This window comes from Ailuropoda melanoleuca, chromosome 8, assembly GCF_002007445.2.
Source record: "Ailuropoda melanoleuca isolate Jingjing chromosome 8, ASM200744v2, whole genome shotgun sequence".
In the NCBI taxonomy this organism is placed as follows: Eukaryota; Metazoa; Chordata; class Mammalia; order Carnivora; family Ursidae; genus Ailuropoda; species Ailuropoda melanoleuca.
Window position 1 is genome coordinate 57,906,706 of NC_048225.1, and position 16,335 is coordinate 57,923,040.

The 16,335-nt window shown below is 41.7% G+C and overlaps 1 protein-coding gene across 1 annotated transcript; it reads left to right on the top strand.

The window, feature by feature from the left end:
• The first annotated feature begins 4,454 nt into the window (after nt 1–4,454).
• On the top strand, nt 4,455–6,196 carry LOC100476502 (olfactory receptor 52B6). Its single transcript, XM_002926096.2, is given in 3 exon segments — nt 4,455–4,519; nt 5,207–5,361; nt 5,364–6,196. Coding segments are annotated over 3 exon segments (1,053 nt in total).
• The last annotated feature ends 10,139 nt before the right edge of the window (nt 6,197–16,335 follow it).

A 16,335-nucleotide genomic window follows, 5' to 3' on the forward strand; every position in this document is an offset into this window, starting at 1 on the left:
GTTCTTTCATATTCATTGTCTCATTTGGCACTCACAGTAAAATCATAAACGCACATGTGTACACAAATCTGTGCATACCACATTCATTTCAGTTCCAAGTGCAATTGGACACTCTCTGAAGCCACCCCTAACTTTACCAGCCAGAATTATTCTTCTACCCTCTGGGTTCCCATAACACTTTACACCCACCGTTTTATTTAATTACTGATAGCTGCTCATGGTCCGAGGACATGATTGCCTTACCTGTAGACCTGAAATGCTTACCAAAGAGGTCGATCTTGACTTGTTGAATTTTTAAATGAGCAAGACAGGGACAATAGTTCCTATCTATCATTTCCTTCAGGATGACATATGAACGCAATAGATTTTTAGGGGCAATGAAGGGGTGAAGAGAGAGCATTAAGGTGAAAAAGGAGAAGAGGTTTGAAGACAGACACTAGGCCGATGATGAATGAGAGAAGCCCAAGAGGAAAACGCTTTAGGGGAGACAAAAGGATGAGAGGAAGAGAGGAGAGAGAGTGGGATTGAAGGCCTGGAAGAGAACTAGCATTGGGACAGAAGATGCAAAAGCAAGTTCAATGGAAACTCTCAGACTAAGTAAGAGCCTCTGAATTGGTGCTGACCACCACGGCACCACACCCCTTAGGCTCTCAGAGTGTCTATCAATAGATTTCTTTTCTCTGGCTCTATGCCAGAGCATCTCCTGTGTGCCTTAGATCCTGTGTTGAGCAGAAATATACTGGCCCAAATGGCAGGGGAGGGATTTGAAACTAAGGGAGGAAAGGACACACAAAGGGAGGAGAATCCCTATCCCCAAAGGAGAAGAGGAAACAAAGACTATATAAAGCAAGGTCTTAGATTCAATTCTATATATTGAGGAAGGCTGAGCTGTGCAGGAAACATTGAATTGAGAAACTGTGAATCTGAGAAGGTGGCCTCAGGGAGGTAAGTCTGAGCCACATATTTTCAAGATGGAGAGGAGGTTATTAATATGAGGGACTGGATGGGGAATGGGTACAAGATAAGTAGACAGCTCTTAGCAACATTCAAGGAGAGGTGAAGGGTGAAGGGGAAGAGTAGACTAGGTCACCAGGGGGTATTGTGCTCTCCTGCAGAATGACACGGGGAAAGAGCAGTTTGAAGGGTCACTTTTTATAAAGGTCTTTTTTTATACAGGTGAGGATGGGAGATTAATGAGCAGGTGATCCTAGGCTTGTAAGGAGGATGGTAGGATCATAAATGGCACACAGGTGCTATCCTCTGACACTGAGAAACAATGGGGAAAATGTCATTCTACCGCAGTTGGGGGCCATTTGTAAAGGATAAAGTTCCTGGATGGAACAGTCAGGTAAAGGACTCAAAAACAGGTGGAAATAGGAATTCACTGGAAAAGAAGGAACACTCTTTCTGGTAATTTCCCCAAAGCTGAGAAAAGCAAGAACTAGAGGGCAAGAGAATGGGGCATAGAAGGAGTCGGAGGCTGAAAACAGGGGCTGCCAGAGAGAAAACTATAAGTGGAGCTCTTAGGGATAATCCCTAGTTTGGGGGTGCAGCAACATCAAGGGTGCCTGAATTGGAGTGAAAGCACGAGTCCCATGGCTGAGCAATAGGGAACTACTGTGAACAAAGGCTGCCTTGGAGGTTGTTATGTAGGAGGAGAACGAAACGGAACAGAATGGAAGCCAGAGAAGAAAGTTGACTCAGGGGCCGATGGAACCCAGGAAGGTGGGAGCACCTAGTGAAGGGTGCTCATGATGGGTGATGCTGGGGGCAGAACGGTGCAGCAAGTGGCACAGGCTACAGACTAGAAGAGGGTGTGGGAACCAAGGGATGGTGATTACAAATCCATGGTTTTTATGGCATGAGTGTGTGCCCATTACAGTGTGAACTTATGTGGCTGTGTGAGTGGAGACTTACCTGTTCTCTCATCTTTCTTAACATTAACCACATGTCAACTCCGTCCCAGACACGGTGAATAAGACAGCCCTGACCCTTACGGAGCTCATGACATATTGGGGTTGAAAAGATTTCAGTGTGGTAAGTGCTAGAGAGAGCTGGGTACTTGCAGGGGAACTGAGGTGCCTAGAGGAAGCACACAGCTCCACCTTGTGGGTTGAAGAAAGTCTTCCTGAATGAGATATATAAACCGGGTAGATAAAAGTGAGGATGGGGGTACAAGAAGCAGAATGTATGAAAGACCACGGAGAAAGAACAGATTCAGGACCAGCATTTGATCCAGTTTTGGCAGAGGAAGCAGGGAACATATCTGTGTGAATCTCTAGGGCAGAGGGAAATTATTATCTCTAATCACGTAAGTACTGTGCTCAAAACACGATTTAAATATGGAGACTGGCTTCGAGACTGGAAGGACTGCAGACTAGGTAGGGTGCAGTGTTCAGATAAGTGGATCTGAAGCCTGGAAAACAATGTAGATGACCAATTCAGATTTGGGAGGTATTAGCACACATGCACTAATGGAAGGCCAGGCTGTGGACCAGATAAGTCAGGGTGAGTGGGGCGAGGAGAAATTGCAGACAGCCCAGAGGAAGTATCAACAGTAAACCGTCCTGCTGGGACAGAGTAACCCTTGATGAGGATGGGAAAGGCCAGGAGACAAGAGAAGAACCAGTGGAGGGTAGAGAAATCAAAACCTAAAGTGGTGTTTATGGAAGGACTGACTTTGAAGGAAAGAGGAAAAAACAGTAAATAGTGGAGCAGGTTAGTGGAATAATATATTTTTATGATAGCTGTTGTTATTTTGTTTGTTTTCAAGGTTTTAAAGACTTGAATGTTTATAAATTCTAAAGATCCAAGAACCAAGATCGAAGAAATTAGGAGAAATTGAAGATATATAAGAGAGGAGTAACTGACGGAACAAAGTCCCTGAGGAGGTGGGAAAGAAAGAGGATTCGGAGAATAGATGGGAAATTATTCTTTTAAACATACGTTCATACTTACACACATTTACATATACACACACACACACACACACACGCAGGGATATGAGTATGTGTACGTTTATCCAGGTGGTTTAAGACGACACACACACAAAAGTAACTATGCGAGGGGCACCTGGGTGGCTCAGTCAGTTAAACGTCTGCCTTTGGCTCAGGTCATGATCCTGGGGTCCTGGGATCGAGCCCTGCATCGGGGTTCCTGCTCAGTGGGGGATCTGCTTCTCCCTCTCCCTCTCCCTCTGTGCTCTCTGTCTCTCTCTCAAATAAATCAATAAAATCTTAAAAAAAAAAAGTAACAATGAGAGGTGATGGATGTTAATTAACTTGATTGTGGCAATAATTTCACAACTGTATGCATATTCTAGATCACCACGTTGTATACCTTAAATTTTTTGTTTGCCAGTTATTCAAAAAATTAAATTAAAAATACAAACTACAGATTTATTTTGAGAAAGTCGGTATCTTCACAATCATCTGGGTCCTCTGACATGTGTACGTGGTGTAAATCTCCATCTACTTAGGTTCTAAAAAATCTCAGCCATATTTTGTAGTCCTCAGGATAGAGGCTTTGTGAATTTCAGTTACATTTATTTTTAAGTATGTGATTTTTTAACATATACTTTGTATGCTTTTATGTTTATATTATAAGGAAAATTTAAAATTTAATTTGCTGGTTGTTTGCTGCCAGTATAGAAAATTACAATTGATTTATAGTGTCTCTAAATAAATAAGTAAAATAACCTAAAGGAACTTTTTTATGCCTAGGTGAAGTAAAATATATTCCAGGTCTGATAAAGGAATCATTCATTGAAACACGGAAGAAACATTCACATGACTTTCTCTTAAGACTGGAGGAAATGAGAGCAGAATGGGTGCAGAGATAAGATAAATTTGTGAGAGCGGAATAATAATATGAGGAGTTGGCTCCCGGCAAAACTGAAGTCTGGGTTATACTGGAGGAAAGTTCTGTTAGGGCAAGAGGAACATGGACAGTGATAGAAGTTATATGTTCAGTGTGAGGATAAGCGGGTAGGACTGAGGGGTCAAGTGGCCGGAGGTAGTAAAGACTATTTGCATGGTCGTCGTTTTCTCTACATCCTGACCATGTGAGCTAACACTGGTTAGATTTAGCGGAAGTCTGGGGGCACCTGGGTGGCTCAGTCGTTAAGCGTCTGCCTTCAGCTCAGGGCATGATCCCGGGGTCCTGGGATCAAGCCCCGCATCGGGCTCCCTGCCCCTCTGGGAAGCCTGCTTCTTCCTCTCCCACTTCCCCTGCTTGTGTTCCCTCTCTCTCTGGCTGTCTCTCTCTCTGTGTCAAATAACTAAATAAAATCTTAAAAAAAAAAAAAAGATTTAGCGGAAGTCTGAGCATTTCCAGGGAGGATGCTGCAGAAACCAATTGAAACTGAGAAGCTACTGATTCTGGCAGAAGCGATAGACACATAGATTACATAGAAAGGTAAAAAGCTCTTGTCTCAGTGGCTCACAAACTTTAGCATGCATCAGAGTCAGCTGGTAGCCTTGCTGCCTCCTAGCCCTGTTTCTGATTCATTAGATCTGTGGTAGGGTCCAAGAATCTGCAAGTTCCCTGATGATGCTGATGATGCTGGTCTGAGGACCTCACCTCCTGAAACATTGTTCCACACCTTCCTTCTTCTTCTTGGCGACAGCAGCACACTTCAGAGACAGATGGGTGACACAAGAGGCACCACACCATTTAATAAGGCTTCCAAAGACAAAATTTAATGTAATAAACCAACAGGACAACAGTTATGCTCATTTTAAAGATCAGAAAACATTTTAATTAGAAGAGACAGTAAGTTGCCCAAAATCACGCAGTCCAGTTGGCAGAGCAGACGCAGAAGCAATTGCTCCTTGGCGCGGGACTGTAGCCCTCCTGTGCAGAGCTCATGACAGCTCACATGCCTACAGAGATTATGGAGATCGGCTTTGGTGTTCTAGCTATTCCTGTGCTTTTCAGAACCTGTGGCACTGTACTGGGTCTGGCAATGTTTTCGAGCCCTGTGAAAGTCCTAGAACTATACTGAAAGCCTCCGAACAAGAACACAGACCCTTTCTGTGGGTAGGGTCTATCATTGTGCACTTTGTGCAGACCCTGTGTGTCATTGTCTAGAGAGAATACGCCTGTGCCGAGCCCATCGTGGTTGTAGGACCTGGAAGTGCGTGCAGACCTTGTAGCTGTTTGCAAGCCTTTATGTGCACTCTGCTAGTGTATATGAAGTCTGAAGCTATGTGTCCGCTTTGGCACAGGTGAAGAAAATCATGGCCCTTTCATCTGCCAGCAGCACAGCTGCTGTAAACGACTCTGACACGCGTGTGGCAGGCTGCTTCCTCGTTGGCATCCCTGGGCTGGAACACCTGCACATCTGGCTCGCCATCCCCTTCTGTATGTAGCCGCCCTGGCAGGCAACAGCGTTTTAATTTGTGTCATCCTCTCCCAGCCAGGCCTGCACGAGCCCATGTACGTATTCCTGTCCATGTTGGCCAGCTCCGATATCTTGCTCTCCACTTCCACGATGCCCAAAGCACTGGCCAACTTCTGGCTAGGTTCTAGCCACATTTCTTTTGATGGCTGCCTCACCCAGATGTTCTTCATCCACTTCCTCTTTGTGGCTGACTCTGCTGTCCTGCTGGCCATGGCCTTTGACCGTTTTGTGGCCATCTGCTCCCCGCTGCGATATGCCACAATCCTCACGAGCACGGTCATTGGGAAGATAGTCGCTGCCACCCTGACCCGCAGCTTCCTCCTCATGTTTCCACCCATCTTTCTTCTCAAGCGCCTGCACTACTGCCGGATCAACGTCATCGCACACACTTTTTGTGGGCACATGGGCATTGCCCGTCTGTCCTGTTCTGATATCTCCATCAATGTCTGGTACGGGTTGGCAGCCGCTCTACTCTCCACAGGCCTGGACATCATCCTTATCACTGTTTCCTACATTCACATCCTCCGAGCTGTATTCCGCCTTCCTTCTCGAAATGCCCAGTCCAAGGCCCTGAGCACGTGTGGCTCCCATGTGTGTGTCATCCTCCTCTTCTCCGTCTTTGCCTACAGGTTTGGTGGGGGACGCATCCCACGCTATGTCCGCATCCTCCTGGCCAACCTCTGTGTGGTCATCCCACCTATGCTGAATCCCATTATTTATGGAGTTAGGACCAAGCAGATTTGGGAGGGGACTAAACAGATGTTTTCATATCTTGCCCAGGAATCTAAATAAGTGTTCTCGACTTGACCTCAGCTTAATCCCTTTCCATATCTATCAGTTGTTCCTGTATTCACGCTGTCCTCCTCTCTACATCTTTCAGATATCGCTGAGCTATTATCATCTATGTCCTGATTCATTTAAATACACACTTTACTCAAACCCACCTTTGATTTCTTTTTTAGAAATCTGCAGTAATACCCACCCCACTTTCTTCCATCTATTACTCAATACCTTCTGATAACCCACCATCTCAAGAAAAACTGATTAGGGGAAATGTGATAACTTATCTGAATCTACCATCCAAACAAGACTTTACTTAGCATTCACTTGCATTTTCTCCTTAACATGTGTATAAGAATAAGTATTATATATATTCCTATAATATATATAATATATGAAAATATATATCATGTAAGATATATACAGTGCTTGATATATAATAAATGCTTTGCAAATATAGCTTTATTTGTATTGTTGTTTTAAGCATTATTAATTAATAGCTCAACCAACTCAATTAATATCTCATTACCTATAATTAATAAAAAGTTGTCCCGAGACAAACCATAAGAGACTCTTAATCATAGGAAACAAACTGAGGGTTGCTGGAGGGGAGGGGGCTGGGGGCTTGGGTAATTGGGTGATGGGCATCAAGGAGAGCACATGATGTAATGAGCACTGGGTACTGTATAAGACTGATGAATCACTGAACTCTACCTCCAAAACTAATAATGCACTCTATGTTAATTAATCGAATTTTTAAAAAAGTAGTCCTGAGACCCAAGCAGATTGTGTAATCATACATGAATTTTATTTCTACCTAGAGGAATAGGAAAGAGAAAACAAGATTTAAAAAAGAATTAATCTAATATTTATAGTAACTGAATTCAATGAAAAGAAATTTTTAAATATAAAAATTAACCGTATTTAGAAATTGTTGTAGACATTGCTTTAAGTACACCTACTACAAAACAGAGAGACTCGATTGCTGTTTTGCAGACACACCAAGTTCATCTCCTCCTCAGGTCCTGTTAACTGTCAATCTGATGCCTGAAACTCCCTCTTCCTATATCTTTACATGACTCACTCCCTCCTTTCATTCAGTTTTCTGTTGATATGTTTCTTCCACAGAGACATCCCTAAAATCTTCCAATAATAAATACTTCCCTTTTTTCATGGCAAAACAACCAAAACCAAAGCCAAGCCCCCCCCCCAAAATAAAACACCATAAGCAAAATCAAAAGTCAATGTCAAACTGGGAAGAAATACTTTCAAATTATATTACAGATGAATGGTTAATTTTTTCTAATATATAAGGAGCTAATAAAATGTAGGAAAAAAAGATTACGAGTCTAATGAAAGAGGACAAAGTCAACTGGAATATGCTTAACTACTAATAAGAGAAAATGAAATTAAGACTATACCAAAGTACAATTTCTCACCTGTCAGATTGGCATAAATTAAAAGGATTAACATGGTGTCGGCAAAGATTTAAATAAACGAGCTCTTTCATACATGGCTCATGAATATAAAATTTAACAGAATTTTTGTGGAATTTGAAAATATCTTGACAAAATTCTCGTGCATTTATCCTTTGATCCAGCAACCACACAGGAAACTTCCTTTTAGACATAGCTTCACAGGTACAAAACAATATATGCACAAGTTTAGTATTTATGGCAAAATTTTTATAATACTAGCATAGTTGAAAAACTTAAATGGAGTCTTGGGGTGCCTGGATGGCACAGCGGTTAAGCATCTGCCTTCGGCCCAGGGCGTGATCCCGGCATTATGGGATCGAGCCCCACATCAGGCTTTTCCACTATGAGCCTGCTTCTTCCTCTCCCACTCCCCCTACTTGTGTTCCCTCTCTCGCTGGCTGTCTCTCTCTCTGTCAAAAAAAAAAAAAGAAAAGAAAAAGAAAAACTTAAATGGAGTCTGAATCCTGGGCCCCAATGCTTACTAGGAGTGGTACATTTCCCAAGTTCCACAAAGACTTTAAAGCCACACAGACTTGACTTAGAGAAAGTCACCATATTCAGTACATACTAGCCATTTGTCACTAGGCAGTGTATCGAATCTCTTTAAACTTCTTTTCCTTCTCTGTAAAATGTGGTAACACCCACTTCAGAGTTGTTTTGATTATTAAAGAGATTAGCCTGACATAATAAAATAAATGGTGTTTTAATGGACATTTTGTTGCTAGCAAATTTGTCAGTATTGGGGCGTCTGGGAACTCAGTCAGTTAAGCGTCCTGCTCTTGATTTTGGCTCAGGTCATGATCTCAGGGTTCTGTGTCAGGCTCCACGCTCAGCCGGGTTGCTGCTTTAAGATTCCCTCTCCCTCTGCTTGCCCACCGCCCCATCTCCCTCTCTCTAAAATAAATAAATAAATCTTTACTAAATAAATGTGTCACTATTATAAAATAGCTGGAGTACACTTCCTTTCAGGTATATTTGTGTGTGCATCTCTGGGAGAACTGTATTTCTATAGGTTAAATACCTAAAAGTGGAACAGTTAGATGATAGATTATGCATATTTAAAATTTTAATAAATTCTGTCATTTTTACTAATAAGAAGGCTTTTTTAAAAAGCCTTATTTGCATATTTTTGTTCATATCAATTATGTTTTGAATTAAAAAACCCTAGGGTATCTGTTCCATTTTAGTAAATTCTTGGTAACTCCTTTAGTAACTTTTGGTAATGTATTTTTTTTTTTTTTTGGTCCTTCACCCCTCAGTCTGAATAACCTTGAAATAACTGACAGCTTTCCAGGCCTTGAAAGAAACAGAATCTCACCAATCTGAATTAGGAAACAGTTGCTAATGAGTAACAAGGAAGGAGATAACCTGTGTCATCATCCTGGACCTTCTGACAGTAGTACCTGGAGCACCAACTGTGCCCCCAGCATCCAGAGAGGCTGCATCCTCAGAATCTGGGAGAAGCAAGAGTCAGCCAAGGAAAAAGCCAAACCTAAGCTACTGTCTACCACGTACTGGATCGGCTTCCAACCTAGAACACCTAGAACACTCTAGCCCTTTCTCCATCTGGCCATCCTGGCTGAAAACCGCAGGACACTGAAGCTGGGTCCTAGAGTGACACTTCACAAGAATTGTCAGGAAACATTGGCAAAGATTGGGAAATGGGAGAAAAAGATCACTGCTGCTCTTGGAGTGGAATTTTGGATGTTGTCTAACAGACTCCGGGAATTATCTGGTTTTATAAGGATGTACTACTGTGATTATCTTTGATTGACTGGGGTCTAGGCTATTTTGCAACCCTACAAATTGTAGAAAATGTTAACAAAGCAAATGTTTTCTGTCTGGCATTGCAAATGATTCCTGCTCAGGGCAAATGAAAGTAATTTTGTCTGCTGAGAACACAAATTTCTTGCCAACTGCTGGCTCCCTCAGAGTAACCCATAAATAATCTGTTGATAAAACAAGGCAAAGTTTAGTCTTAATACAAGAAGAGAGACAGGTCTTCAAAGGGAGAATGAAGAAGTTGAGATATTTACAAACATTTGGAGTTCTATTCAAGATGGGTCTTGCGATTCACCGGCTTAATTAAGACTGAGTTAAGGATAACAGTTTAAAATTGATGGAAACAGTAAGGTAAGAAGAATTTTGAGGTAAGGAGGCTTGAAAAGCCTTGAGGAGTAAACTCTATCTATTGAAGTTGATCACATATGAATGTATTTCTATGTTGAATAATAAACTTACCCCAAATTTTTACCTTCCTGGACAAGAGCCTCCTAAAATAGCAAAATCATGTTGGAATAGTATGTTTTTACTAGTGTAGAGAGTAAGTTATTTAGGATGTAGAATGTTTCCATACTCATTCCTTAAGTCATAGTCTTATTTAAACTGATTTTAATATCTTACTGGTTCCTTCTTTAATTAATGAATTAAATAAATCTTTGACATGTGTTTATCTTCTATTTGTATAAATGTTGTGGATTTTATCTCTGTTTTAAATCCTTTAATGAGAAAGTAGATGAGAGACTGGGAGAGTGGGAGGAGAAAAAAAAATATATGACATTAAAGACTCACATGAATTTAAAGTGAGGGGGTTGTGTGTGTGTGTGTGTGTGTGTGCATTTCTCCAACCATGGTCAGCTAACTGGATGAAGAAAAAGCAGCAAAGAGCCAAATATAAACAGGGTTGGTATTTTGCTAAGAACCCACAAAGAAGGTGGAAAGTGGCAAAGTCTTCGAATGAACATGTCAACGAGTGATTATAATAGTGGAATTTAAACTGGTAATATTGGAGAGTAGTGCAGACATGGAGGGGGTGCTGTGGACAGGGAATAGGTGTCAGAAACCAGCTTCATTATGGTGGGATTAAAGGAAATTATGGTGATGGCACCCAAAGAGAAAAAGTGAAAGGATTGAAGCCAAGGTCATAGAAAGGTTTTGTAATTATTGGTGACAACAGGGTGTGCAACATGACCATGGGAAGGAGAGACTGAGAAAGGATGAAAGACAAGCTTATTTTAGGAAAGGTAGTGAACAGAATGAAGGTCAGTATAAGCAAGGATCCTCTATGAATTGAATTATCAAGAATCACGATAAGAGAGTAATGGAGAGAGAGAGACAGAGACAAAGAGCCAGGGGTGAGACCAAGAATGTAAAGATAATATTCCAAAAAGTTCATAATACAGGGAATTTTACTGATAGATGACCGTGATCTTGGATTGTCCAGTGGAGGATTTCAAAAGTTTAAGATGGTTGGAATATGGAATCAAAACTAGGGCTATCCAGGGCCTTATGGTGATAAGAGTCTGAGCAATGACCTTGAATCATGAGCTTCTTGCATGTGACATAACAGGGATAAAATGCATAGTGACATTGTTCCTAATGGTCTCAAAGCAGTGAGTGGTGGTGAGTATCCCGGGGAGAGAGGTGTGACGTGTCGGTCCAGGAGAACTCATTGTTGGCTGCTCCAGCCTCTGGAGATGTGGAGGCTGGGGAAGGGCTGGTCTTCTCAGAGGCAGAGGATCGCTCTCTTGATTCCTGGGGCATCACTCCAACATTCCATGCCCATTCTGGACAAGATGGACTTCACCTATTCTCCATAAGGCAGTCAAGTTCTTGCAGGCTCCCTTCTGCCTTAAATGCACAATGACTCCAGGACCTCTTAGGTGCTTACAAAATATTTGAATCTTAAAAACAATATTCCTCATAATATAGAGGAAGGGTAAGTTGTAAAACAATTAATCAATACTTAACTGTCTATTAACCATACTGTTATGCTTCAATTCGACTCTCCTTGTTAATTATTTTGAATACGTGGGATGTGGGCATGTTTTTGTTTCAAATCATGGAGGAAAAATAAACATCCCTGAGGCCAAGACCTCAATATCACTGTCTACTGGCCTCTGGTGATATCCAAGCCCTTTGTATTTGCTGTTCTTCAAGATCCTATCACAGTTCTTCCTTGCTTGGGGCAGGCATTTCTTCCTCTTTCAATTTCCCCATTGGTGTTGCAGCATTCCTGACAAAAGTACATACTGAAAATGACTGGATGTACTTTGAATACCTCCCTATAGCAGACTTTTGGGCTCCTCCAGTCCCATCCCATTCTTTCCTCTTTCACCCCTCCCCCACCCCCAGAACTTTTCCTTGCTCTCTATCCCATTCTGCATAGGCAGGTATAGGTGAGTGAAGCCAGGTGCCCTTCACCCTCCCTACTGAGAGTTTCACCTCCCCTACCAGACTTCAGTGGTGGGCTGGTGTTGAGTGGAGAAATGGAGGGGATTTTGCAAGTTTAAAGTGTGATCCGAGCTTGGGGAGTGAGCACAGAAAAGCTGACCTTGGGCCATGAAGCAGCTGTGTAAAGGCCGTTGTCCCGCAGACCCTGATACAGAAAGCTAAATGGAAGAGGAGCCGCAGCACTGAAGCCCTGAATAAAGGGATCACGCCGTCAGATAAGTGAGATTGAAAGGCCAGCATCCGGCATTTCTCTTTCTGCTCCAGGAGATAAGCCCAGTTTCCTTCCTTCCTCCCTTCCTTCTTTTCTTCCTCCCTTCCTCCCTCCCTCTCTCTCTTCCTCCCTTCCTTTCTTCTTTTCTTTCTTTCCATTTAAATAAGAGCTTTATTGAGATGTAATTCACATACCACACAACTCACTTGTTTTGAGTGTATGATTCAGTATTTATTATGTTCATAAAGCTGTGTCCCTATCACCACCACCAGTTTTAGAGCAACCCCGTTACTCACCTCCCCCAACAAAACCAATATCCCTTTTTCTTCCATCCCTCCTCCCAGCCTGAGGCAACTGCTAAACTACTTTCTCTTTTTATAGATTTACCAATTCTGGACATTTTACGTAAGTGAAATCATATAATATGTGATCTTTTCTGACTGGTTTCTACTGTTTTCGGGGTCCATCCATGTTGTTGCATGTACCAGTGCTTCATTCCTTCGGACGGCTGAGTCATCTGCTGTGGCAGGGACATAGCACGTTTGCTTATCCATTTATAAGTTAATGGGTGTTAATGTAAGGACACAGGAATCTGGGAGAGTTACTAGTCCTGAGACTCCTATATTCTACACTCCCCACTGACTTCGAGATCTTGCCAAAGTTCTCTTAATATAGACATCTGTCGATTCCTGCTAATCGTGACTCCTTATTACCCAGATCAGTGACCGTATCTGCTAGCTTCTCCATATCGCTTCTCCTTTGCCCGATGGTTCTCACAAGGGCTCACAGCATACTTCACAAGACAAAGTGATTAACAGTCTCCACCCCGCCCCATCCATATACTCCTTTACTCCTCTCTAGGACACTTTGCACCACCTATGAGAGAAAAGGAAGCGTCCAGAAATCACAGAACACACCCGCTTCGAGAAAGGCTTAATACTGAGGTCGGAAAAGCAGGACCCGGGCTGACTATACTAGAAACCCAACAGGGACCATGAAAGATGCAAAATAAGATCTCTAGGGTTTAGAACCTCACCATCCTCCCAGGAGCTTAATGCAAAACTTGTCTTAGATTCTCCTTGTTTCTACCTCAAATATGCTGCGGTCGCACAGCCTGATCTTGCCACCTCAGCGGCTTGCTTTTTCAGTTACTTTATATTCTAACTCTGTTGCCTTCTTCTAGTTTCATCTGGACTGGTTTAATCATCTATTAGTTGACCTCCCTGGTTCCGCTTTGTGTACCTCTTGGCTGCCACCTTCCCCAGACACCAAAAGATCTACCCAGAATACGAATAGTTACACTTTCCATTGCCTATAAGATAATAAAATCCAACCCCCTCGGGGCGCCTGGGTGGCTCAGTCAGGTAAGCCTCTGCCTTGGCCTCAGGCCTTGAACCCAGGGTCCTGGGATCAATCCCCTGCATCCAGCTTCCTGCTCTGTGGGGAGTCTGCTTCTCCCTCTGCCCCTCACCCTGCTTTTTCTCTCTCTCAAATAAATAAATAAAATCTAAAAAACAAACAAACAAACCCATAAAAGACATTTATTGAATGGAAAGTAAACTATTGAATGGACACATTACAGGACAACACCTATTAGTACCTGACATGCCAGTTGATTTTGGACAAACAAATGTAATTTGAGTTTCTCAGGGTTTCTTTCGAAAGCAGATTTCCATCCTTCACTATTTTTTCTGTGATAAGCTGAATTTCAGGAGTAAAAACTGAATTGTCAAAGGCCTGTGAAGGGTGAGGGTGGGTGGATTGGGCTTGCATGAAGTTGGGGTTCAACACTGAGGGGAAATAAGAGTCCAGGAGATAAGAGAGATCAAGAAAAACTTGTTAAGAGAACTCAAACTGATTTGAAAGATAAAAAGACATTTTAAAAAGAGCAAAGCAGTGTGGCTTTTGACCTGGAATTTTGGAGTAGCTAGTCTCCTGAGAGAAATGCAAGTTGGAAAAGAAATGCAAATTGTATTGAATGGAATCAATTATCCACTATTTGATTTATTCATCCTCTCATTGAAAAAAGATTTTGACGAAAAGAGTTTTGAGCTAATTCCTGTGCTAGGTACTGTCTTTCCTTTGAATCTTCTTCAGAACTAGGCCTCAGACTTCTTGTAAAAAACTATTATTGAAGTATAGTTGACATACGATGTCATACTAGTTTGAGATGCACAACACAGTGATTCGACAGTTCGTTATATTACTCAGTGCTCACTACCATAAGACAGTCACCATCTGCCACCGTAGAAAGTTATTCCGTATTATTGACTGTATTCCGTATGCTGTACTTTTTCATTCTGTGACATTTATTTTGTAACTTCAAGTATGTAACTCTTAATTCCCTTTACCTATTTTGCATCCCCCTCCACCCCAGGCCTTCTTTAATATCGGGACTCCCTTGAGCTTTCTCCTTGGCCCTTTGCTCTGTTTCTTCAAGGTGCTTTCCCTGGAAAGATGTTCCTTTGGTGCTCCTTTGACTATCACTTCATATTTCTCTTCTTACTTCCATTCTTCATCTTTTACCGCACCTCTTCATGTCATCATTAAGACATGAGAGGAAGAAATCTGGACGTACATCTAGAGTTATGTATCCTTAATTCTCCCCTACACATTATCACTGATTTGCATGGAGAGAAAACAAATTATTTCACAGATCCATTCTCTTTTATCCGAACTCAAGAGCATCTAGTGAATTACGTTTTCCTCTGTACTAAAGCAATAGCTAGACATTTACTCTCCGTGGATTGAGGCATTTTGTTACTTGCAGACCTCTGTACCCTGCTCACTGCTGCCAGGTGCTCTCTTCTTATGTGACATTTACATATTCAGAACATGTCACTCCCCAGCTGCCCCCTGCCGTCACACACACACACACACATACACACACACCTGATTAAAACTCTTTAGTGGCTTGCCGGTGATGTTAAGATAATCTAGTGGGGAAAGAAAATGGTCCTGGGAACAACTGGATATCTACATGCAAAAGAATAAAATTGGACTTCTATTTCACACCATAAAAATTAACTCGAAATAGATCATAAACCTAAGTATGAGAGCTAAATCATAAAATTTTAAAAAATATATAGGAGTAAATCTTGATTACCTTGGATTTGGTAAAGCCTTCACAGATATGGCAACAAAAGTCTAAGTGACAAAAAAGAATGACTTCCAACAAAATTCAAAACTTGTTCTTCTAAAGGATGTGGTCAAGAAAATGAAGAGACGACCTCTAGCATGGGAGAAAATATTTACGAATCATAGACTTCATAAAGGACTTGCATCTAGAATATATAAAAGAACGCTTAATAATAAAATGACAACCCATTTAAAAAAAAATAGGCCAAGGAACAGAATAAACATTTCTCCAAAGAAGATATGAAAATAGTGTAAAGTGTAGGAAAAGATGTGTAACACCATTAGTCCTTTGGGAAATGCAAATTAAAATATCAATGACATACCACTTCACACTCACTAAGGTGACTGTAAAAGACATATGATAACAAATACTGGCAGAGATATGGAGACATTAGAACCCTTTACACTGCTGGTGGGAATGTAAAATGGTGCAGTCACTTTGGAAAACAGTCTGGAAGATTCTCAAGAGTAAATACATGATCTGGTAGTTTTATTCTTAGGTATATGCCCAAGGGAAAAAAAAAAAAAGGCTAGGTTAAAAAAAACCAACAACAAAATTAAAAAAAACTTGTACAAGAAAATTCATGTCACATTATACATAAAAGCCAAAAAACAAGCAATCCAAAATGTCTAAAACCTGATGAACGGGTAAACAAAATGTGGAAAAATCCTTGTTGCCCAGCCTTTCTGCCCTGACTTTTACCTGGACCCCTCCCTCCTTCCTGTAGGCCCTCCTTCCCCAATGCACTTTCCCAGACCAGGTCAGGCTCATCTTCTCAGTTCCCTTGGGCCAAAAGTTTGACCTTCCTTTTCGTCTCAAGAGTTACTGTGCCCCTGAAACCTTATAGTTACAGCTCTCAGGCTTCATAAACTTTGCATGTATTCACAAGGAGCTAAAGACCCATATATAGGATCTCTCATAGGGCACATAGGTCACATAGGTTAAAATCGCAGATATAATTTTTAAGTTAAATTTTAATGATGTTTTGGGGCACCTGGGTGGCACAGCGGTTAAGCGTCTGCCTTTGGCTCAGGGCGTGATCCTGGCGTTGTGGAATCGAGCCCCACATCAGGCTCCTCTGCTATAAGCC